Source organism: Aythya ferina (genome assembly GCF_964211825.1).
Source record: "Aythya ferina genome assembly, chromosome: 11".
NCBI classification, from domain to species: domain Eukaryota; kingdom Metazoa; phylum Chordata; class Aves; order Anseriformes; family Anatidae; genus Aythya; species Aythya ferina.
The window spans coordinates 7,256,127-7,279,797 of record NC_140307.1 but is presented as its reverse complement, the minus strand read 5'-3'; the positions used below and the strand labels follow the sequence as shown (position 1 = coordinate 7,279,797).

General features: G+C 39.2%; 1 protein-coding gene across 4 annotated transcripts in view; it reads right to left on the bottom strand.

Moving 5' to 3' along the window:
* Nucleotides 1-23,671, bottom strand: part of AGBL1 (AGBL carboxypeptidase 1) — a 287,320-nt gene that overhangs the window by 207,478 nt on the left and 56,171 nt on the right. For all 4 annotated transcript variants that reach the window (XM_084532780.1, XM_084532777.1, XM_084532779.1 and 1 more), the window contains 9 exons: nucleotides 20,842-21,007; nucleotides 19,792-19,865; nucleotides 16,925-17,041; nucleotides 15,328-15,926; nucleotides 13,615-13,698; nucleotides 12,617-12,703; nucleotides 12,100-12,248; nucleotides 8,735-8,822; nucleotides 820-964 (listed from right to left, as the gene is read on the bottom strand). In XM_084532780.1, the coding sequence (XP_084388906.1) occupies nucleotides 820-964; nucleotides 8,735-8,822; nucleotides 12,100-12,248; nucleotides 12,617-12,703; nucleotides 13,615-13,698; nucleotides 15,328-15,926; nucleotides 16,925-17,041; nucleotides 19,792-19,865; nucleotides 20,842-21,007 (1,509 nt within the window). The remainder of the gene's footprint in view (nucleotides 1-819; nucleotides 965-8,734; nucleotides 8,823-12,099; nucleotides 12,249-12,616; nucleotides 12,704-13,614; nucleotides 13,699-15,327; nucleotides 15,927-16,924; nucleotides 17,042-19,791; nucleotides 19,866-20,841; nucleotides 21,008-23,671) is intronic.

Below are 23,671 nucleotides of genomic sequence, written 5' to 3'. Positions count from 1 at the left end.
CTGATCTCCAGGAATCTTATGTCTTCATTTTCTGCAATATCTTTCTCAACTTTAACAGCAAGAAAGTCACAAAGCAACCTCCAAAACCGTTCATTTTCCCTCTTTTATTCTACCTTCCTTTTAGGCCTTGGGCTCTCCCAGATCAATCTGAGAAAATGCATTTGATGCATTTCCCAGAATATTCTTCTACCATCCACTCCCAGCCAGAAAAGGCTGGAGAAAACAAATTCTTCCACAGGAAATAAGCCCAGTAAAACTAATTAATACAATTTATGCCTTGGATTCATATTCTTTTAGTTTTCAAATTGACAGCACTGGTTTGGGATGTCACAAATGCCTCCTGACACTCCAGCTGGCACAGATGAAATAGCTGACAAAGAATATTTGAAGAAGGCCCAGCATTGTGCTATTGCTCTACTTGCAGGTGTAGCTCTGAAAGCTGAGCTGCTATCTTCTGGCAGAAGCGGGAGTGGGCATCCTTCACTTCTTACTTGCCATTAGCTATAGATCTATGCTTCTCTCAGGAGGATACTGCAAGTCCAAGCAAATAGAGATATCTTTGTCTTGTATTTTAGGACATTTTATGACTATTATGTTTGCACTCCAACTTATCCCATACAGAAATTATTTTCTCCTACAACATTCTGGGCTCCAGAGCTGACAGAGGCTACAGCTGCATGTAAGGCATTGAGAGCATCATGATAGTTAAAAAGCTGCTTGTGAGAACAGACCTCTATGCTATCACAAAGACTTCTCATGTCCAAGCAGCTCCAATCTGTCAGGCCTATTAGCTTATCTAGACAGACATATCAGCATTACCATCATTGTGGAGTAGGTGTAGGGGTAATGGTAGGCCAGGTAGCAGACATCATCTTTGTGAGGGAACTTAATGCTGAAGGTGAGTGTGTAGTAATATTTTCCTCTCATGCCTCCTCCTGCAGCTGTGCTGCAGCGGTAGTGGTTTCTGGAGAAAGAGAAAGAGGAGAAAGTGGACAGTTATCACTCCCAGATGCACATTTCGAGTAGATGTGAAAGAACTAAGTATTCAGAAAACTCTCCACCCTGAATGAGTTTTCACCTCATATTGAAGATGGGCTCTAAACTCATCCCATCATTGGATGAAGTCTAGAAAGGCCACATGTAAATACAGCAACTCCAATGCCAGCAATGAACAGGTACAAAATATAACGGTGCTAAACAACATCCTGTAACATAGCAATGCACCAGCAGGCTCTATGAAAATGAGGAAGGCTAGAGAAACCGTGGTCCTATTAGACATAGAAATACAAGAAGCATCCTGATTTTAAGTACCACTGTGCATATACAAATTCAAGGCTCTTCTGGGATTCACTCAGTCCACAAAGGCCAGCAGGCAGATAAGTGACAAAACAGCGTGTAGCAGTACTGGCACAGCCAGCCCCAGCTAGTCATGCTGCTCCTGGATGGGAGCTCTCTCATGGAAACCTAACAGTTTGTCTCATTTTGTGAAGGTGAAAATAAGAAGCTAACTAATGCTAGTTCATACAGTGCAGTCCAGACATTTAAATTAATGCATTCAGCTAACATTGCTGTATTGCTTTCAACATCCAGGTTATCTTGCTCTGAGCTGTATGTACCTATTCACATCCCCAAACAATGCCACAAGAAAATATTCTGTGAAAGTCTGGAGATTTAGAAAATACAAATATCCTAGTAAAATGTGAAACCAGTCATTCAGTTCAACCACAAGACAACAAGGGACATGCCAGGAAAAAAACACAGCATACGCATAAAAGTCTTTAAAATGTCATCAAAGCCTCTGTCTTGACTAGGAAGAGCAGGAGATTGGATTTGTATGGAGACTGCACACAGAGAAGTGAGCTCACACAGACTTGCAAATTAAGAACTAACAAAAAATCCTCTTTTGGATCTCTTCTTTTCAAATGCTTTAGTCCTTCCCTGTCAGGGAACAAGAAGGCCAGTTTCTCCCCAAGAGAAAGTGAGCTAAGCTTTGCATCAAAGCCAGAAATGCAAGGGCATCACGAGCCAGGGTTCCCTCATGGTATCTGGGCAGGATATGCCCAGAGATGGCAGACAGGTTCAGCCGCTAGTCCAGATCATCAGAAGAGTTTGGGGTGATGAGGCAGGTCTGATGTCAAGGCAGAAGATCAGTCTGTGGGTCAGGGTCCAGATCACTATGGTTCTTACCAAAGCATAGATGTAGCAGCAACTGAGTTAGAGCCTTTCTACAACATAGCTCAGGCAGGGACTGAACAGCCAGCACAGAGCTCAGATAGAGCTCCTGGGCCCATGGGCAAAGGGTTTGGGCAGTGGAGACCACAGGTGCACCTGGTCAGGGCCACCAAGACCTATCTCTATACTCAGTCACTTGACACTCCCTTCATTAAAACTACAAAATTTTAAAGGGAGCTTCTCAATCCGTTCCCAATCTGCTCTTGCAGGAGATTTATTCTGATAAAGTTTTCTTTCAGCAGAGATGAAGAGACAATTCATGCACTTTAGGGAGAAGCTTCACAGCAAATTGCATCCATAAGTACATTTCAAACAATATTTTTCCCACATTGCACCAATTATGTGGTTGTGGAACCTTCTGATTCTGAAGGACTGTGAGGTTTCTTTGACAAATGTTATCATCAACGTTGCATTAAAATGCAAAATAGAGGCGGCAACCAAAAGATGCAATTTCAGCTCCTGGAATTTACAATACTAGTTTATTTTGCTGCTGTTCATTCTCATTCAAAGGGGTGGAGAGAAAAAGATAATTATTCTTGTAAAATTCTCCAAAATAATCATCTCTTCTTCATAAGGAAGACACAATACAATGCTGCTGTTTTTTCACCTGAATTTAACATTAGGAACTTGTGCGGGTGAATGACATTGAGTGGATCAATAGACAGACAGTACAGGAACACTGAGTCACAGTGGCAAACTGAAAAGCCTATGATTTTATCCTCCTAACCCACATGATTTGAACCCTTCACCCCAATATTTATCTTGCAAATAAACCACCTTAATATTGGACAAAGAGTCAGATAAAAAATGCAATGAATCCAATATATATAGAAACATCTACCTAGCTATTATATTTCAGTGGATCCAGGATGTGAAAGTGTTTGGTGTTTTTTTTGGTGGTGGAGGTTTGTTGTTAAGGTCAGGACAATACCATTTGATTTAGTTCTTGTTAGTTTTGTCAGTAAAGGATAATTAAGAACCATTTCTTGTACAATGGGAAAGGACTCATCTCCCTGGAGTCTATTATATTCAGTGTCACTTGGAAAATTAGGTAACATTACTTATGAAATAGTTTCATAAAGTGCTGAGATCTTCTGAGTTCTTCCATCTAAATTTATATTTGTAGTCAGAGATGTTAGGAGAAGCAGGACTTTGCAGAAAGATACTGCCTACATATCTTCCATGCACATTTGGAAAAGTATTCCTGCCTGTCCCTAATGGTCCAGTAAAGGCTTCTCCCTGTATAAAATGGACACTTAAACCAGAAGCTTTGCACCACCACACACCTCTGACCTTGATACTAACCCGGCAGTCCATGCTGCTTACTCCTGACAAATCTCAGATCTCATGATCCTGAGTGTATGGATGCGTAGCTCTCAAACCTCGATGCTTAGCATTTCTGTTTTGTGCACCTCTGTGGTTTCAGAAAGCTACCCACTCAGAACAGATATTTCTAGATTTTTTAATCACTTCTTGACACCTACTTCAATCTACAGCAAACTGCTTGGTAGTAACAGGAAGGTTACAAGTGGTTTTGTAAGGCTTCAGCATTCTTCACTCATACATTAAGAAGAAAAAATACCTGTGTGTAAGCAATATAAATGATCATGTGTTCATCCTGCATATAATCTGGTCTCCTCACAATCCATCATAAAATGCAGTAGCTCTGAATCTTTTTAAAGGAAACTTTAAAAACAGCATTTTTATTTCTTGCCTCCCTCTCTCCTTCCACTGCTGACACCCCAAGATGGCTCTATTGCCTCCTTGTTACTCCACCAGACCGCTACTTTTTCTTCAACGCCCCTTTTTCAACACTACCATAGCAGCAGGAAACACAAATTAGCAAGCCAGGAAGAGGCTATTATTTCGGGCTTTGCTGGTGTTGCAGCCCACCTAGCATTGTAACACTGGCATGAGATTTATCTCAGTAGGTGAGCATCAGTGCTATCCTCCACCCAACATGTCCTGACCTATCCTTGTCTACTTTTAGGGGAGCTGAGATTGCCTTTCCCGGTGCATTTCTAGAGCACCCTGCAGGATGAGGACCTAATCCTGACCACGACTCTTGAGCATCACTGACAGATGATACAATTTTCCCAATGAACTGAAACACCATTCAGCAGGATCTTATTTTCTGACTGGAAAGTGTAAATGTATTTTCACTTTTCTTCTGTTTGGTCCTGAGAGAAGGAAACAAAGTATAGACCACAGTAACATTAGGTCCTCACTATCTTATTTGTTGTCTCTTTCCAAAAATGTTCCCAAAGTCTCACACACTTTCCAGAAGCTAATATACTTGTTATTAGAAAGGAAATAAGAAACCAAAGAGTTTTTCTTTTTCCCTTTTTTTTTTTCTTTAAATCAGCATGCAAGCTGTACCTCCTGTGCCTTTCAGTCACATCATAATCGTTAAATCATTTTGCTTACTGCTCTCCTTAAGAAATAATGTACAGGTAGTATATTTCTAATACAGCTGTGATGGAAAGTTAATTAATAATAATACTTATCATTTACTCCATACAGTAATTTTTTGAGTTTAAAAGACCTCTGCAAGCATTATCTAATTAAAATTTGCCTCTCATTTATCTGTTTCAATTCTCTGGGTAGCAGATAAGTGACTCTAATTATCCACCTTTTATAGACGGGGAAACTGAGACACATACAGGTGAAGCTACTTGGCAGGTCAGTAAAGGAGCTGGATTGTAACTCAGGAATTCAAAAGCACCAAGCGATACAAGAACAACATGTCTTGCTCATCTTGTCCCTTTACTTTCTATCTGCAATATTTAGAATAGTAAAAAGCACTGGTAAGCAATGGAAAACAGCATGGTATCAATGTAGAAGAAAATATCTATAGCCCAGATTTCCAAACCACCTGAAAGAGACTAATTTGAAAATAACTGTTCATCACTTTACCACTGATGCATTCCCTTTGTCCAAAATCCATGTACCGTCTGGAATCTGGTGTCCTCATTTTACAACACAACCTGATCTTCTTACATCTAAGTGTGCTACCTGCAGTATGCTTCAATAACGCCTTTGTTTACACCATAAAATAATAGTATTTTAAGTATTTATGGGTCATACATAAATTCAGCTGTTATCTGGGGCCTGACACATTGGAAACTAGAGAAGCACAACTTCCCTTTCAAGAGCTAATTCATGTTAAGTCATCTTTATTTTCTAAATTGTAGGCAGAATCCCATTCAAAGCAGAATATTCCCCATAACGATCTTGCTATTAAGGCCTACACTCACACTGTGATTGTCAGGCACTACCAGTGTCTCAGCACTCTTGTAGGTATCATTAGAACAGAGATGTGATCTGCTAATTATGATTTCTTATGTGATCACAAAGATGCTGAAGAGAAAAAAAAGACCTCGTTCTGACACCACTGTGATCACCAAATAGCAAAGTTTTTTGTGGTGATGTGCGAACAAAACACTCCATGTACCTCATTACTATCTGTGAACTGACTATTGTCTGGAAAAGCTGGAGGTTAGATAATATGCCTAGAATGAGCCATGAAACCAAAAGGCACAAGCACATTGTCTCCAATTCAGCATGTTGCCATTGTTCCTTAAATAATTTGCTGGAAAGGAATATTATTCAGTGCATAAAAGCTGCCAAGACAGCAAGTGAATTAGATGATCTTATAGTAACTGCAACTCTGTTTATCATGGGTGTATCCTGTCACTTCATGGAGAGGCAATAAAGGAGAGCAGAAGTGTCACTCAGCTTCCTTTTGACAAGAGCACTGCTAATATTCTCTGTAACATAAAAACTCTCTCATGAGACATATGAGAAAGGTACGCAGTGACAGAGCTGTGCCACAACATTCATCTTTATGAGTGAACTATCCCATCTTCAGTGAAGATGAATGCCAGAAGAGATCAGCCAACGTGCATCACCCAGACATCCCGAGAATGTGCCTTTCCTCCCACTGTCCTTCAGCTCAGAGGTTGCTCTCAATCACAGCTGTGCAGCAAAAGTAGTTAAGGGCATTCCAAAATCATGAATAACCCCTGGTAAAAGTAATTAGATGAGGTTCCTTCAAAATCTGCCAGGCTCTCCCCCAGGATACACGTGACTAGAGTAAATAGAACTGAAGTGAGCTGCTTTCACAAAAACACAAGCAGAGTGGTATCACTACAGCAATCCCAACTGGAAACCATAATTTGAGCAAACATATACATACCTCCTTTATATTCCCTGCCATAGTACAATTTCTCTTGAGTGGGAACCTCTTTGTTAATCACTAAAACAAAATTATTAGAATTTCAGAAGTGAGAGTGCATGTGTAAAGATATGTACGCTTGTGCATACAAGACTATGTGAAAACCTGGAATAAAGTGTAGATGGGACAATGAGCAGTTTCCCTAAATGAACATGTTGACATATAATCCAGTATAGAGTTAGAAAACACCAAATCAATAAGACTCCATTCTCTCTCATATTGTGAACAAGAATCTGATTACTTGCTTAATTGTACAATCATGGCTTAATCTTGGAAGTCAGCTGCTGGTTTAATCACTACACAATAGCCATCTTGTTAATGATATGAGAAACCATTGCTATGGTAATCAGCATGTAAAGTTTGCCCAACCTGCAACTGCTGATGTTGCCCATTCTGTCATGCATCCAAAAGCCAATGCTCAAAGTCAGAGGTTACAGGCATGCAAAGGGAAGTCGCTGCACCACAGTACGCTAGCTCTTGAGAGAACACCTCCAGAGGTCAAAAAGGTCAGGTGAATAAAGTTAGTACGGAGTATTTGGAATAAAATGAAATTGCAACTCATTGTTGTGAACAACATGCCAGGTTGAAAGAGGATAATCTCATCCTTAGACACACATCTTGTCCCTCAAAAGAAAAGAGATTACAACCAAGATTTTTTTCCCCCTCTCCTCCCTCTTTAGCAACACAAATTTGAGGCTCTGCTACCTCTGGAAGCCAGCCCTCTGTCATTGTAGGGGATTATTGTCTCATCAAATCCATTTGTGAACATAGCCATCTCTAACATTTACAGCAAAAATTTTAGCTACAACAAAAATACAACTTCTTATAAGGAGAAAGCCCATTATCTCACTTCTGTTTCTAAAATCAGCTTTATCACATGAGCTCATGAAGAAATTCATATAGTTTACAGCATGGAAAGAATTCAGTTCTGTCCTAAGAGCACTACTTATCTTGCCACAGACAGTTATTGTTATTAATTGTGTTAATGTCCTTCAGTTTTCATGCTTTTCTCAGTCTGTAGTTACTTGGTAGCCCAAGCCCTATATTTTAACCACAAGGTATCTGGGGCGAGGATCAGGCTTTTCTTTTGTTTATATGTTGCCTAATACACCACCCACAGACTGCTGAGACAGTGAGGCATTTTTGTGATGCAAATTGGTGAACAGGCATCACTAATAAAAAAAAACAATAGGGGAATTAAAAAAAAAAAAAAAAAAAAAAAAAAAAAAAAAAAACCACAGGAAGGCTTGTCACTCAGGCACTCTCAGTCCCAGCTTTCAGATCATGATAGTCAAAGCCAGGATAAACTAGTTAATTAACCCCAAATGCTGCAGCATTTTATTACAAGGTATGTGAATTTGACCCATAACGCTCTACCAGTTCAATCCCAATTTATGACCACTTCTTTCCCGCAGAGGGCTCTTCTTCCTGCTTGCCTTGCCCCAGGCTACATCATCCCGAGACACACACAGGTACCCAACCAAACACCTTACTCACCCCTATAATTTTCATGCTTGTTCTATTTTGTCCCCTAACCTTCAACTCTGTCGAGACTAACACAAAACATACCATTTATCCTAGTCCTGAAAGCCCATTCAATCTTCACTGGCAAAATAATTAGTAAGCGTTGTGGATGACATTTTAGAAGCTTTGAGAAAAATAAAAAGTGTTCATTCAACCTACTGAAACTAAGTCCTGCACTTCTCTTCTTTGACTGTAATAACCAGGATGTATGTATATGGGATCAGTTTGCCATGTGGAAATGAAATACTTAGGTGAGAGAATCTCACATGAATCAAGCTCCAGGTCAAATATAAGTTGAAGATGAGACTAATTTAGCATTTTTCAGAGACTCTGGAAAATTGCAGAAACAGCCTGAGACTCAGGCAGTTTATGTAAGCATCAGCCCTAAGCTTGTCAGAACTGCTTTACACCCCTGTTTTCTGACCCCTGAGACAAAGATAAAAGTTCCCATATGGCAGTGGGTAAGGCTAATCGCTATTGTTTGTGCTATCAAGAAAAGGTGTCTTCCTTCTAGAGAAGAGAATTCTGCATGTGCCTTGTTTCTCTTCAGGCATCTAATTTAGAGATCTCACTTTTAGCTGTTTCCTGAAGTTGGAGGCACATAACACATAGAACTAACATTAATTTAGAGACATTTGAAACGTGGCACTAGTGGTCAAAGGTTAACAATATCAATATGGTTAACAGGAGGGGAACTGAGGAGAAGGGAAGCTACAAATTATTCATCAAAAATGCACTTACTTGTAGTAGCTGATATCATACCCTGCTCGAAGCCAGCGAGGCCTGCCCAGGAGAGCTTCCTTCACCGAATACATAACGAGCTGCATTCCTGCATAAAACAAGATAGTTTCAAATGACATGACCTCCCTGGCTGGAAAAGGCAAGGATGGAGAGGAAAAGGGAAAACAAGAAGGATCATTATTTTGTCTATGCTCTCTGCAAATAGCTTATGCAAAGTAAATACATTTCCCTAAACCCCATGCTTGGTTCTGATGCAGCCATGTCAGTACAAAAAACACTGCCAGAAGTGAGCTGAATGGAGTTCATTAGAAAATAAATTATCCCGCTGGCCTTTGCAGAGGAGAGCTTCAAGCTGCTCTGTTTACAAGCAAACAGAAGAAGGGAGAAAAGAAAAGAATAAGAATCAACATATCAAACAGATCAGTGGTTTGGCTAGTCCAGTATTTCATGCTTGGCTGCACCATTATTGAATCCTTAAGCCTGCCACAACATTAGAGGCCTGTGGTGCACCTAGTAACACACCTTCAGAAAGCAGCAAGCAAAACTAACTGTCCTAGAGTATGATTTTAAACTTTCCATTAGACCTAAATAATACTGGTTACGTTATAAATGCTGATAATGATAGCATCTGTCTTTGTACCATATTATATCGGAAGATGACTTCTTCCTGACCTCCAAAACATTACCACTTCAGGGCCCCAGGGTATGAGGCTCTGTCCGAACTTTGCACACATTTATTCCCAGCTCCATGATGCCAACCCATTTGCAAGCTGTTTTTCTATCAAATTCTTTCACACACCTTCCTGCCCTGTTACTGGTTCAGTACACCAGTGAAACTCTCTGCACTAGGTGTCCCCAGCAAGGTGTGGAAAGCGCGAGAGAGACCAGGCCGCCCCAGATCAGTTCCTCTTGGTTCTGCCGCAGGCCCCACCACAGCCACAGCTACGCCCAGCAGTGGCACTGATGACTCCTCTAGGAAAACACAATTTAGAGAGGGCAAAACACACCCTTACAGATAACTCCTGTCAGATATTTATGCACATCAACAACATGGTGCACAACCCTTCTCTTGAGTGTTCTTGTGCCATGAGGAGGTGGTACATGAAAGTCATTCATCCTGATGATGTATTTCCATAAGCATCCATTTAGTTTCCTTTCTTTATTTAGGTTTCTCTGTTAATCTCCCCAGAGCTTTAAGAGCTGGCAAGTGTACTGGCAACAAAGCCTTTCCAGCTCACCTTTGGCTGTGGGGTAGCACTAGCTAGCATGCAGCTGGGAGCAACCTCTCAATTGCTGTTTCCTGAACCAGAGCCACGTACATAAGCAATCCTGCATTTGGTTCCAGGACATGGGCCACAGTGAGCTGTGGGAGACACAAACCTGCCCAGAAGCCCAGTTCGTTAGACAAGGAATACGAGGCTCAAGATCTACAATGCCCTAAGCATTCCAAATTCCAGCTCCTGCCCTTCTCTGAGCACAAAGGCACATACACACTGAACTGCCTCAGAGCAATGATTGATAGTGGTCTACCATCTTGATTCAGTCCAAACAGACAGCCAGCTTTTCTTCATGGAAACATTCAGTTTTAAAATACAAATCAGGCTTCTGAGAACAATATCAATATTTCCAAGGTAGAATTTGTTGGTGGAAAATTAAGGAAGGAAGGAGTTGGATGCCATATTTCCTGACTTGCTTTGCTCATCATCACAACTGTTTCATGAAATATCCTTTTTTTGCTGGTGTGAGAATCAGATAGTGCCATCTAACTGAGATCAAAAGGGAAGGGAGGAAAATAGACTAGTGACCAGGAGCTGTAAGGTATTGACACCCATTACAAAATCATGACTGGAAGCTCCTAGTCTTACGGTATGGGCATTAGCACAGGCAAGCATCAAGGAAATCTAACAGTAAAGCAATATCTTGTACCCACAGTCTGTGTAAATATTGTGCATGTGCTGGATAAGGCAGTAAGCCTTGTTCAGCCATGCCAGATAAGCTAGAGCCTGAGTACCTTCTCAAAGCAACAGAATCAAACCACAGAAGAAATGCCTTAACAAGCTATACAAAACCAAGCCAAGGCGTAACTTCATTACATTGGATGGTATTTCCATATTTTTCTTCCAAATATGTATTTTTCATTATACGCTTCAATGTGCAAGTCATGTCCAATTTCAGATATACAAAATGAGGTGATAAATGCTGACAACAGCCAAAATAGCAGATTAACAAGCAACCTTCCACTGATACAAGCCAGAATCTTTAGCTATGGAGCCACCAGTAGCTGTATTGAAGGTGGCAGTGGGTTTTGCAATAGGAAAGACCCCAAAGTACTTCATATTCAGGCTGCTACCAGACACGGCACTTTTAATGGTGGTAATTTAGGGAAGCAGAATAAGATGACAACAAAAAAATTGTTTTCATTTGGGATCTATGTGAATACTTGAACTCCAGCCCTTAGGGCTAAAGAGTAAATGCCTTATAATTCATTATGCCATTCATCCAGACAGTTTCACAAATACAAGTGACAAGTCATTCCAGCTCCCAGTGCTATTTGTTTTAGGTACATTGATCCTGAGAGAGTTCCCCTTGTAATGCTGAAAGATGTATCCACAGAGCTTCAGAGGAATGCACAGTCTGATATTAAAGACTTATTGAACATTCTGAGTCAGGTCTTGAGCTGGTGTAAATTAACACAGCTCCATGGAAACAAATTTTAAAAACAGCCTATGCCAGCTCAGAATTCAACCCACAATCTTCATACAGATGAAATAATTTCTCTGCTAAAACAGGCATTGAAAGCTGGGATTTGCCCTGCCTATTTCTAAGCAATGCAAACTTTCTCCTTAACTATGGACTATGAAAGAAGCTTAAAGACAGCTAGTTATTGATTATTTTTTATTTATTATTTATTTTTTAAATCAGCAAAGGTTTCATGATGTTTGAAGACAGAGAAGTCTTTCTGGATAAACCCAAGTAATCATGGATATTTGAGCATTACCCTCATTTATTTAAATCTTAAAAGAGCTCTCCAGTCCTATTCTGCTCGTTCAATCTCAGCAGACCTTCTCTCTCTCCTATCCCAACGCCAGTGCCATTCTTTCTCAGTTCTGGTCACTAATCACAGAACAATGAATATTTTTTCTACAAATCGTCTCTCAATACTCAATTTACTCCTCGGTCCTCTTGAGGATACAGAAATGTTCTTTGTCAAATGTAAAATAACTCTTTCAGTGGATTTCAGGGCAAGTAAAATGAAACTTAAAGTCTCCCTTTTACTTATAGACATGGAAATTTTGAAGCCTTTACACCATGAAAAAGATATTAATGTGAACAGAAGAGTATCCCAATTCCCCAAAGACTCATACCATAATTAAACTGGCTATTGAACTTCTCACAGTTGATAATGTTGAAGCGATAGGGAACTGCTAATTTCATGTCACGGACTTCAAAGTAGAACCACTGGTGATGCTGGTTGCTGTTCACATCTGCATTCATAATTAAGTCATATTCAAACCTGTTAAGGAAGACAAAGAAACAGTGTCCATGAACACCCCAATCCGCCACTGAACCTGTCAAGGAGAGCAGGCCGTATAAACAAACTCACTAATAAATTGTAAGTGTCAAAGAGCTCCATCGAACCACCAGCACCCAAACTCATCATGAAATATTCATCATATTTCAGTCACACAAAAACTTCCTGGGCTCTACTTTCTTACTTCTTTTTCTTTCAGAACATCTAAGTGTTGGCAGGCGTCATAACCTCTGCATCATAAAACTTACTTCCCTAGCTGATCTTTTCAGAACCCAGCAAAACTACAGCATTTCATTCTGTGGACACAGCACAAAGGCTGGCTGGGACACAGCCACTGAAGGAGTACTTACTCACGCACTTGGATGGCTTTGCGAAGGTTTCCCGATTCAAACTTGGAGAAGAATGTCAGACAGCCTGGAGCACCTGGGCTTGAGTGACTGCAGTAAATCAAAGCAAGAATAACTATAGCAGGTTGCTTCAAAGACAAGCCCTCACCAGCACCCGTTGTATGCTAGTACAAGAATTTGTAAATTTTTGTTAATAAGCAAGACCCTTCGAAGTAGCAAGAGATGACCAAATCCATAATCTTTCCATTCAATGCAGCATCCTCTAATCTTGCTTTGTAATACTAAATCTCATATCATTTTCCTTTCCCAATGCTCACTTTTGTCCCAGTTCTTATTTACTTTCTTTATTTCAGTTACTTTCATAGCTGACTTATTAGTTCATTAGCTTCCCATTAGTTCATTAATTACACAAGGCAGCTCTATGCAAGCTTTCCATTTACTCTTCCCACATCTATACAGTTTCCTTCTCCTAAAGTTTAGAAACCCTTATAATCATCTTGAACAACTTCACAATTCTGTTACTCAGGGTTGAACACAACTCTGATGTATGTTTTCAGAAGCCTTTAAATGTGTCCCACCTTTCAGGGTACATTTACAGCCTGTGACACTAGCAGTACAGATGCTCAAATGCACTCAGCAGAAAGTCAGTTCAGCCTAGGTGTCACTTCAGGGTGGGGGTAGACTGTCTGGATTCATAGCTACAATTCCAAGCGTTAACCTGTGTGTCTTCTCTAACTCAGCACAGGCAATGAAGACATATCCAAGGGCACCATGGAGTCCCTTTGTTTTTTTGATTTTCTTAGTTTGTCAAAAAAGTTTTGAGGCTCTCTTGGACCAATTCACTGGCCTTCCAAAATAAATTGTTTCCACAGGACCATGTATCAGGAACCTACTCCTCCAGTAGATATTTCCTGTTGGATTTTACCTCCTAGGTCATTTCTTGTATACCTTTATCTGAGGTAAACCAAGTAAACCATGTACTGAGCTTTTATGTTACCCACCTGGGCTCATCTAGATCATAAACAGTTCTGCCTATCACATCACACGGCTGGATTAAGCGGCGAACGTCATCCAGTACTTTGTCCCTACAAAAAAAATAAAAATAAAATAAAAAGAATTATAAGGACATAGTGAGAAGTCTCAGTATATGGTAATCTTCTAGAAGAAATATGAAGAGGCTTAGGAAATTCTTCTGAAGGACTGGTAAGAAAGAGGATTTCCATTTGCTAATTCCAGGTGAACATCATCTGTATTTATTTAACCAGGAGAAAGCTCCTACTCCATTCCCATTATCACAAGTTTCCTTTTGGATTAAATGACTGATTCTGTACAATTTTTATTCTCTGCAGTATTCTGTCAAGTCTGATTTATCCCCAGTTCTTCCCAGTCAATCTCAATCTTCCAACTGGCTAGCCTTGCCCCAAGAGAAAATACCTTCTGTAAGCTATAGACCTAGCAGGCTGTATCACCATGAATCTTGACTCCAAATGAGGCTAATTTCTACTCTTTATTAAACTGAGGTTCTCTGATTCCAAAAGAAATTTAGACGTGAAACGCCAGAAGTACTTTCTGACCTTTGCAGCAATCATGTTATGCCCTGAAGCATGATACGATGATTTCCATTTTAGCTGTATGGTTATACGTGTTATTATAAGCATAAAAACAAAGTTTTTAGAGCAACAGTGCAAGGAGATGGTAGAATGAATTGCCTCTAAATAAGACTTTTAGATTTTATATTTTCAGCAGAAAGAATTCTCTCTCTAGAGGTCAGAAATTAGTAGTCTTCACAAATTCCATTTGGTTACTGTTGATCAACTTTGAAGTTTAGCTAAGAGCCCTGTATGGTCAGTCTCTGTTGTTTGGTAATAAATCTCTATGCTGCTAAAAAGAAATGTAAAGTCATTGCATGCAACCACACATGGAACAGAAAAAAAAAAAAAAAAAAAAAAAAAAAGTTGTTATAGGAAGAATTTTCTTTCTCAGCACAGCTTTAAAACACGGCTTTCCCCTCCATTGTAACTTGAAATGACATGAGAACAACAGAAACCTCTAGCAATGTGCCAGAGTGAAGCCTTGTTTTCATTCTTGCTGCATGTTGCATGCCATATATGTTGTCTTTTCCTAGAATACTGCGCAGCAGGGAAGGAAAGCAACCTACTTGCCTTGTTCAAGCTGCTGCTCTCTCTGGCTTACAGAGGACTTTCCAGAAGAGTCATTACTTACACACTCACCACAAACAGGTATATGTGCAAGAAGAGGAGAAGCAGCTTCTGGAGCACCCCATGAAGCAAGCAGAGAGCAAGAGACTCAGCGTGGAGGGACACAGCAGCAAAAGGGTAGACAGGAAGCTCCCCAAGAACAACTTGACATAGACACACAGGTTTAAGGTGACTGAAAGGATTTTTCCTCAAAGAATGAGAGGGAACCTTTTGTTGCAAGCACTAAAAGCCGCTGGATTAGAAGACTGAAAGTAAAAAATAAATATATTTTTTAAAAAAAGTATCCTGAAAGGACACAGTCTTCTGTCTTTCTAAAGTAAACTTGTTCTCATTTGTGGAGAACAAATTTCCTTTCTTCAAGAATAAAATCTAAATGAAAGCATCCTGCTCTGTGGCCTATCTCTTTGTGGCAAATGGTCCAAAATTTGTTCTATAACTTCCTAAGAAATTCAGAAATATGACAGTCAAAACCTAATTATATTAAAGCACAATCACCTTTGAACCCCATACTGTCGCTCCAACATGGGTTTGCCACAAGGCGGTGGCTGGTGACCCCAGAAATCAGGGAATGCCAAGTCTTTGTATGCTGGTATGGACTTGATACATTTTGCCCTGGCTACATAGAAGTGAGGGTTATGGAATGGGATGTTCTCTTGGTGCTCCTCCAGCAGGTTTGTCACCATGTCTGAGGTCTCGAGCTTCTCTCCATGACTAGAATCAGTTGAAGCCTCACTTTCAGGGTTAAATGTTTTTTTGTACCAAGCAGCCTCTTTTGGGAGAGGGCGGAGAGTAAACACATGACTCTTGGCTGGATTTTCCTCTTCACGGGAGTCTGTATTTTGGATTGCTTCTATGTCTCTCTCTTCATCAATCATATCCCGTCTGCATTTCTCTTTGTTTGTCCAGCTCTGCAGTGGAACTTTGAAATTCTTCTCTCCTGGATCTGGTCCTGCCTCTGTGGCACTTTGGTTCCTCCATCTGTAGTTTGGATGTTTCACAGAATTGTCACTTGGAATGAAATGAGAAGGAGTGGAGGGAAGATTCTCAGTCCTGTCTTCCAAGCTCTTGTCTTCTTCAGACTCTGATTGAAGCTCCTTTAAATTTAAAAAGCAGAAGAAATTAAAAGAAACTAAAGACAGATTGTTCCTCTTTCTAGAGGAATCGCTTCAAGGAAGAAAGAAAATATTTACAAATCTCCCAGAACTGTACTTATCCAATAAGACATCCAAAATAAACTCAGCCAATGGACCACCTGCCAGAATTTCACTATCCACAAAGCTGTATCAGCAGTAGTCCTCAGAATATAAAGAGGATCAGACTGAGTCATCTAGTGAGTCATCTCCAACCAAAACCAATTATTCTAACAAATTAGGGAAGATAATTCACAAAAGGCTGCCTTTGTTACAGCAGGCTAAAGGAGGTTGATCTGTCATGCAAAACTCCACCCCTGCCTTTACACAAGAGTATAATTTAAACCTATTTAGTTACTTATGGTCATAATAAATGTGACAGCATCATGTGTACAGGTGATATATTAAGACAATGGCCCTTCCCAGCTTCATATTTGAATCCCAGCTTTGAACTCTCCTAAATTCTCTGAGACTTTTAACAAGTGCAACACCCTTCTTCATTTCTTGTCCCAAACTGCAATAGAGCAATGATTTGAACTGTGCATTTCATTCAGTGGCAATGCAATCTTCTCCATCACTTCCTTCAAACCGCTAGTTGACAGCGTTTATTTTCCACATCTCATTCTGATCTTGATATTGCTGTTGAAATTGCCAGCAAAGATACAAATTATTATCTGACAGATTTCTCATGTGGCAATTGATTCAGTAGCACTTAGTTAATCCATATCCAGCCAAATGTGCACTAAACAACATCACTCCCTTTCTATCAGTCTTGATTCACGCCAATAAGCTGCAACAAAAAGTCTTATTTTTTTTTATTTTATTTTTTTTCTCCAGTCCCATGAGACACCCAGGTTTCCTTTTGCAATAGTCTTCTGGTTCTCTCTTGTTATTACTCCCTTTCAAGTATTTCTTAACCTCTTGAATATTCAGAAGTAAAGGAAGTCATGTTATAATTGTACCTGAAAATTATGGAAAAGTTCTAGGCACATCGCTTCGTATTGTCCAAGCTCTTCCTCTGGCCGGTCAAGTACTGGCCTTGACCTCAATTTGTTAACATCTGTCTCCAAGTCATAATCCTATAAACACAGAATTTAAAAAGTACATATATTGAACATGTCCCACAAAACAACTGTAAAAGTATTATTCTGCATTCTCTGTTTCTAATGGTATATGTGTTACAACCATTCCGGCCTACTCATGAAGGTTGTTGAAGTCAGTTTATGGAATGGAAAATAGTGGGACAAGAGGAGAGGCTAGATGGTGAAAAAGAGGAATTTGATGTTTTAATATTCAATTACTTACCTAGAAGTACTGTTAAAAAAAAAAAAAAAAAAAAAAAAAAAAAAAAAAAGTTTTTAAAAAGTATGTAAGACCCACTCACTTAAATTTGAACCTATTTATAAGCAGCTCAGCTTGAGGTTCCAAAATAAGAGACACCAACTGACTAATTCTTTTCAAGCATATCAACCATTCTTTTTATGTTGTGAAAACCAAGTATATTATTCCAGAGATAAATGGTAATATTTTAGAGAAACGATAATTTAAATATATATATATATTCACCAAGAAAATTCCCCAAATATATCAAAGGAATGAAATGGCCTCCCAGGCTACCAGTGAAATTAGAAAGCTTGATACTTCTACCTTTTATTTAGATAAACAAATGGTGTCTCTGAGCACCTACTGATCAAACAGAAGGGCCCACCTCAGCATCACCGAGTTTGCAGGAACCAATTGCTCATATTTTATGTTCCTATCTCAATTCTATTAATAACAATCTTTAAAATTCTTGTCCAATCCATTTTCTATACTCTGTTTTGTTTGTGTTTTGTTTTTTTTTTTTTTAATTTTTATTTTTATATATGAAAAAACACTTTTAGGTAGTTATCAGTAAAGCACGGATAAGAATTGTATCTGAAACTTTCACATTCAAAAGCAACCGTAGAGGATCAAATTGATGTGCAACCACCTCCATATCAGATTCCAGAACCAAAAAGAAGCTGTGCCAAGCATTCCATTTTTGCATAAGTAACCAGGGAAAGATGAGGCAAGAATGAAGGATGGAGACATGACATTATCGAATGGTCATTACAATACAGCATTATTTTAATAATTCAGCATGCATTAGTAAGTGTGCACCACCAAATGCTAGCAAAGAATTTATTCACTCCTGATAAATAAACTGTTTTCTGAAGCTGTTACCATGTTCATTTTTTTTTTATTTTTTTCCTGAATGCAAAAACATCTACGGTGTTTCAAACCCCGAGCCACAGCTGTATTTCAGAGCAGTTTGAACTGTTTTTTGGGCATAGTTGAAAGGGCAGTGAGAGCCTCTGAGCATCTCAGGTCAGAGTATCTGAGGTCAGTTCAGAAGGATTTATCATCAACAACATAATACAGAAAAAAACTTCAAACTTGATGTAGATCTGTTTTTGAGGTGATAATTTTGATTTTTGTAGAATTGTATGAACAGTCACTGCTGGAAATGTAGAGCCAAGTTTGCTTGTTTGGTATTACCCAGTATGCGTGGCTAGCCACAAACATGTTTGTAAGCTATCTTAGTACCAGGAAACACTGTGCAAATTATATCTCATACAAAAAGGTGATCTGAAAGTTCATTATTCATTCCCTTCTTGTTTTCCCTTTAGAAAGATTTGTCATGGGAGATGTATGACTAGCACACCCAACAAATAGTACTTAAAACTCAGTCAGAGTAAACTTAGGCAAAAACAAACAAAACTGCTCACTTCTACTCAGTAAATCCTTGTGAATAATGAAACAGAAGAGAGGCATATAGGCTCTGTTTCTGAATGAATAACTAATTAAAGAAGGAGATAAATTCACAATGAACCTTATTCCTAGTGAGCATCTTGACAACCTCTAATATATAGATAATAACAGAGAGGAAAGTTAGGACACTATGGTGTGAAGTAATAGTATTGCTTTGTTTTATTTTGTTTCTGTTTTACTTTTCTCAGTGGGTGACATATCAGTTTAATGCTTGAAGAGAAAAAGAGAGCAACTAATGATAAAACTCTTCCACAGAAGTCTCAATCACATTTAATTAGACTTCATTTCATTTGCAACTTCATTTCTTTTGTTTTCCTTCCCCAAACACTTTCTGTGGACAAGACTTACTAGCAGCATTCGTTAATTCACATTTGTGTATGAGCCTGTATGTATCTTCAGAACAAAAACTTTGTGCTCATCCTCAGCTGATGGTGGTTTTTTGTTGTTTTTGCCAGTTAGGCCATGTCAAAGAGCGCAAAGGGCAAAGTAAGTATTGAGTATTTCATTTTATTTTATTTTTTTTTTTTGTGCAGCAGCAAATAAAGAAGGAATCTAAGTTCAAATGCCCCAGGTGTGACTTAAAACATTTAACATTTTTCTTAGGATAGGTGAATACAACAAATATGCTCTGATATGGGAAGAAAAAGAAGGTTAGTCTTTCCTGGGTGATAATTCATTTATCCTCTGCTGAGGATGATGTACACTTATTGAAATCAAAGATCACTCATTTATGCCTGACTGTGCATGTGATACTAACTGTCACTGGGCAGTCTCAGGAACAGAGAAGTCACCAAACCTGTACCTGGAGTCACAAGCCTGGCAATTAATACAATAAATATTTGGGGGCTCTTCAGTGAAAGGCAGTCCTTTCTCTTCCTTCAAGTATTCTTCTTCTATTATTCATAGTGTACTTATGAGACTATGTACATATCTACATTCTCTGCTTATATGGTCTGTCCGGATATCAAAATAGACAATGAAACATTTTATTTTGCAGTATACGGATAATAAAGGAAATTGTTGTTTATATACCTACTTCCTCCTTACTCTCCACGTCGCCTTTATCCAGGTCTTTCTCTACCTCTTCCTCTCCATCACTTTCACAGTCATCTGCAGAAGTACAAAAGGGGTAGAGCCAAAAGGGTTCAATCTAATATCCCTCTCAGGCCCTCCAGAGAAATATGAGCAGTCTCTCGCACGCGTGGCTCACATGCCTTCCAACTATAACCCATCACAACCCTGATTAAAGCAGATCCCATTTGTTAATCTAGTATAAATGAATTTGGCACTAAATCTCCCTGTTTTTAAAGCTCTGTTCTCTTGGAATCAAGTACTGCCTTTCAAAACCATGACAAATATCACCACAATATGGATCCAACTCATATTAGAAAGCAATAGAGATTTTCTGCTTGGCTGCAATGATATTACAGGATGGTCTTAATCCATGTTATCTAGATTAGGGTGTTTTACTGTTATCATCATTATAGTATCTGAGCATCTTCCATGTGAAACTGAAAACAACAGAGAAATTGTTTGTGTGTATCATGGAGTTTGCGTCTCTGTTTCTGTGGAGTGGCTGTCCCGCCTGTGCCCAAGTTCTTATTTTCATCAAGTGCTGAAATATATCATTTACCCAAGCAATTTGCCTGCTATCTGCTTGTGTTTTAGAAAGGAAAAAGGATCATACTTCCCACAATTCTTTCCTGAAATAGTTGCAGGGCAGCATTATCCCCACAGTCATGCACAGATACCATTTCTTCCCTCTCTGTTGTTGTTATGGAGCAATGACATTTCCAGCCTCTGCCATACCCTATCTGTTCTGTTATTATTTTGGATCATAGAATAGTTTATTTTATTTCCCTTGGTCCTTTTAATCTTCTCTGATTTATTCTCCTAACAGAATCTCCAAACCTCAAGAAGACGTGGAATTGGTTTCATCCCTGCTGAACGCCACTGTAGGCCACCAGACTAATTTTAATCACAAAACTCAGGACTATGCTGCCAAGAATCCCTTCCCCAGATCCCACATTTAATTCTTATGTCATGCTCCTTTTCCTCCTACCAAACTCACCCTTCAGCAATTTACCTTCAAATCCCACACACGGAGATTCAGTCTTGACATTCCCAGGAAGAGGGAAGGAATAGGAACATTTTACTGACACCACAGGCAGAGGCTCCTTGGGGTAGCACTTTCTTAGAATCTGAGTCACGGTGGTTATGATAGGATCCAGATTTTTGCAAGATAAACAGTCCTGTGAACCAAAGGAAACCAATGTTAAGAACTGGTTGCTTCTTACTATCATCCTGCCTACTGCATATGATCTCCCAGAGACATTATTTGGATTGGAACATGCATTAGTGATATGTTTTCATCTTTTTCTTGTGTGTTTTTTTTTTTTTTCCATTATTATTTTTTTTTTTGAGGTTGGGGGTGGGTATGGAAGCTTAAAACTGGTAGGAGCACTACTCAGAAAACCATTTATATTTCCCCCCAGTATAGCGTATCTATTGTATCTATACAGCTTCCATCAGATTGATGAATCTATGTAGCATCTTTCTGAAATTCACAGCTTGTACCATGGTTATGAGCATGCTGATATCTTTATCAAGTTGGAGCTACAGTTTAGCCCACCAGAACAGGAATGTAATTCAAACAGCATGAATGTGCTATAAGGCAAAAAAGAAATATTAAAATAAGTTCTAATATCATTTAAAAGTGTTCACCTCCCTTCAGCACAGTTAAGTGGAACAGACAAAAGGGCAGAGCAGACACTTTGGGCCACTGTCTCACAGACTATAGTTAGGACACTGGCTAGAGAAGAAGAACTCAGCAGAGCAAGGAATGGGCCAGAAAAACAAAGTGCTTCTTAATAAGCAAGAACAGGAAAATTTCTGTGTTGATTTTTTATTTTTTTTTCTCCAGGATTTTATTCTGTTTTCTCATGTATGATTGAACAGCATTAAAAGATTCAGTGGGATTAACCAGGATTCCTGTAGGGAGACTAGAAAAATCATCTAAAGCTGACATGCTTACAAGACTCACTACAAGAATCTTAATACATTTTTCTAGATCTCTGGCTGTTATGAACAAGGGTGAGAGAATAGACAATTTTGAAAGCATCTCCAATGAAAGTCCTACTGTGGCTAAAGAGAAAGACCAAGGGGAAATGGTTTCTACTTCCAGTTCTTCAATTTATTCACTCTTTCATATGGTGCTTGGGCACCTTAGTTTGCTCATTGTTGAAAGAGAAGAAAAGTTTGTCTAAACAGAATAAAACAGAATAAATCTTGACTATGGTTTACTATACTATATAGTTTACAAGACATATCTTACTAACTAAAAATGTTCTGTTTTTTAGTAGAATACAAGACTGTAAATGACTGCCTTGGGCTAGCCATCTTTACTTATTTCAAAGTGAATTGAGATAGTCAAGAGCAAGACGTTCATACTGACAATGAATTTCCACACGTGGAGTTATTCAAGAATACTGTTTGAAAGTAATTTTTCTTTATAGCAAATTAACTTACAAATGCAAACAAGCCTCCAGATACCTTACAGGGAATCTGTGGGACTGCTTTCATTACTGATCATAAATTGCTCTGAGATTCCAAGATAACATGGTTTACGGGTGACTGCAAAGTGTTGCATCACTGTATTAGAAAGCATTTTTTATTTTGACAACTGAGAAATAGAAAGCCGTTTGCTTTGTATGTGTGCAAACTATCCCATTTACTTTGTAGTGGAATGTTGTGAATGAGGAAACATAGTGAATCCTTAGCTCTGAAACCTCATGTAAAGCTAACCTGAATCCACAAATCCACAGGATCTGCTTTTCAGCATCTGCAGTTAATCTTTCCACCTTTGAAGCTATAATGTTCTTACAAGATACTATGACATATATGTGATATATGCAAAAAAAAAAAAAAAAAAAAAAAAAAAAAAGTCTTCAATATTACACTAAGGCAAAAGAGAATGATTCTGACAGATAATATCAGGAATACAGAGGGGAGTATGGAGTAAAGAAGAACATGAGTGACATCTCATATGGCTGCCAGACTCCTCCTGATGCCTCACATCTTGGAGAGACACTGTAAGACTGACAATATGCCAAAGATGAAAGGAAGGATGGTTGAGCTTTGAATCTATTAACCTTGGTAATTCCGCCTGCAAGATCAACCTATTAGCACACAGTAGAAAAGAGTAACTGGGGGCCCCTGAAGCTCTCATTTCCGCTTCACTTCTAACCTTGGGAAGGATTAATGTTCTCAGTGTTCACTGGATACTTAGTATGTCATTTCCTGTTATTCGCCCAATGTGACCCCATGTTTGCACTTTTTGTGGTGTTGCTCCTAGGCTGAGCTATCAGGAGATGTTAGCTCAGAAAGGAACAAGGGCTGTGGAAAGCACTTGAGAGGGAATAAGCTGACATCTACCCTCAAGCAACCATTGCCATGCACCCTACTGAAGTTTCTGCAGACCAGGGACTCTCCATAAAAAGTCTCTGTACTCCCTGCAAGCTCTGCTGATTGTGGTCACCTGAAGGGAAGGTGGGAAAAAAAGCCTGCCATCCTATCATCTACTGCTGGTAAGAAGTATCTTTGTCACAAGAGAATAGTTTTCGATAGCAATAGAAACAGTGGAAGAGCAGATACACAGGATATCAAGGCAATGGATTTTCTAGAGAAAGGGACAGGTTTTTCATCCTGTATGTGATGGTTCTGAAAGGAGATAATGCACTGGCCATTGAGAATGACAATGAAAACACTCCTTGTGGAATCACATGGGTCAAGAACTAGAGGATTCTCCGTGCAGGACTTCTCCAAAGGAGGCTAAAGAAGTATGTTGGCAAGAGACTGTGAGGAAACCATTAATGTTCTAAATCTACCTTTTCTATACCTTACTGGGATCCCATCCT